Source organism: Phaeoacremonium minimum (assembly GCF_000392275.1).
Source record: "Phaeoacremonium minimum UCRPA7 unplaced genomic scaffold PA7_03_scaffold_152, whole genome shotgun sequence".
Taxonomy (NCBI): domain Eukaryota; kingdom Fungi; phylum Ascomycota; class Sordariomycetes; order Togniniales; family Togniniaceae; genus Phaeoacremonium; species Phaeoacremonium minimum.
This window is the reverse complement of record NW_006921059.1, coordinates 24,634-26,346: the sequence shown is the minus strand read 5'-3', so window position 1 is coordinate 26,346 and position 1,713 is coordinate 24,634. Positions and strand designations below refer to the sequence as shown.

Genomic DNA, 1,713 nt, shown 5'->3' with positions numbered 1-1,713 from the left:
CTATCCACTCACCTTTACTGTTGTGCCACGCTCTTTCCCTCTTTCATCCTAATGAAGTAGAGCCTCCGTCTGCCTCACTTTTACGGTGACAGCCGCATTTGGGATCGCCTGCGGCACATGTTTTACTTGGCATAGCTGGCGAGATCACTTCACCGTTCATTCAAAAAGCCGCATTGTCGTTCTGTAGAAGATCTGAGATACAAGCGGACACCCTGACTTGGACAGCCGCGCAGCAAGACTGTGGCAAAGCAAGGGAGATCGTTTATCATGGTGAGTTCAGTTCTCGGACCCTAAACAGTAATATGCTTATAAATGACATCTATCTAGTCACACACAAACAAAGGCAGTCCTCTGCTGGAGGACTTTTCCGAGTCGATCTACAATGCCGAGGCATCTGAGAGCTCCTGTTTCACGGTAATCCATCCTGAAGACCAGAGAAAATGGGCTCAGTATCTAGGTAAGTACTGATCACACTACAAGTGGTGAAGTAGCTTGGAAAGGCTTGATGAAGTTGCTGATCACGATATGCAGAGTCGCACCATCAGATCAAGTGTGTGACATTCTACGGAGACGAGAATCTCGACCTCACCATTATTGCAAGTGGTTATGTTCGATCAGAGCGTTACTGCCGATACTCGGATGAGCAAGATCGTGAAGAGGACAAACAAGCGTTCGTCATCTCCATGGAACGTCTGGCAGGAATTTCGAGCCATTGGGAGCTTCTTTTGAACGGCCTCGTCGGAGTCGTAGACACCGGCGGCATTCAGATCATCAGCCTGCCCGTGGTATCAGCTGAGGTTTTCTCCATAATTCTATCCGTGGCTCATGAATTATACGATGATGTGCCCGAGGAGCTTGAGTTAGGTGCTCTCACTTTGTTAGCGAAGGCGAGTATCCAGTACTCGCTTTTGACAGTCTTGCGCCCTTGGGTCGGCAACTGGCTGGCTTGCCTTGGAGTTAGACAGGGCTACCTCCCAAGAGATTCCGACGAGCAGATGGACTTCGTCACCATATACCGCTGGATTTGGGTCGCGTATGCCTTTGGCCTTCCTGATGTGATGTCTGCCATGACGTTTAAAATGGCCTACACCACCCAATGGATTGGACGTCCCATCACATTGCCACCCACCATTTACGGTACGTTCTTAGCTGGGGCTTTTCTATCATGAGTGTGACAGTTTCTGACCGGTTTGCCACAGACAACGTTCATCGGATCCGGGCGAAATATTTGGCACACGCCACTCGCCAAGTGTACGAATACCACAACCAGGTCAAAGGGCTACTTGGTGTCATGAATCGCTCTGCAATACCTTGCGAGGTTTGTAGCAGTGGTTCGCCTCTGTGCGTGAAGGGTCAACATGATATCCTAGTAGCCTGGTTCAAGGCGTCAAGGCTATCTTTGTACAAATTCAATGATGACGTTGCTGGCAAAGTCTTGCCTGCCGCCCCGACTCACCTTCTCAATTTCCGCAATCTCGTTCCTTCCGGAATGAGAGCTGGCCATCTATGCAAGTCTACACGACGAAAGGGTTGTGGACTCTGGGATGTGGCTAAGACATTCCCTTACCCGGGGGAAGAACACTTGCATTTGGCCCAGTACATGGCCAATGCAGGACATGAGATCCCGACTCTGAAGCCAGAGCAGGTTGCACGAATGACTCGTAATCGTGCTATCCTCGAGAGAAGATGATGGAGAATGATTTCAGCAAATGT

At 49.8% G+C, this 1,713-nt stretch overlaps 1 protein-coding gene across 1 annotated transcript; it reads left to right on the top strand.

Annotated features, from left to right (window-relative positions):
• Positions 1 to 267: 267 nt before the first annotated feature.
• UCRPA7_2162 (hypothetical protein) lies at positions 268 to 1,185 on the top strand (the record flags this gene model as incomplete). Its single annotated transcript, XM_007914736.1, has 4 exons — positions 268 to 270; positions 328 to 457; positions 532 to 1,060; positions 1,179 to 1,185. The coding sequence occupies 4 exons, from the start codon at positions 268 to 270 to the stop codon at positions 1,183 to 1,185; spliced, it is 669 nt and encodes a 222-aa protein (XP_007912927.1).
• Between the last annotated feature and the right edge of the window lie 528 nt (positions 1,186 to 1,713).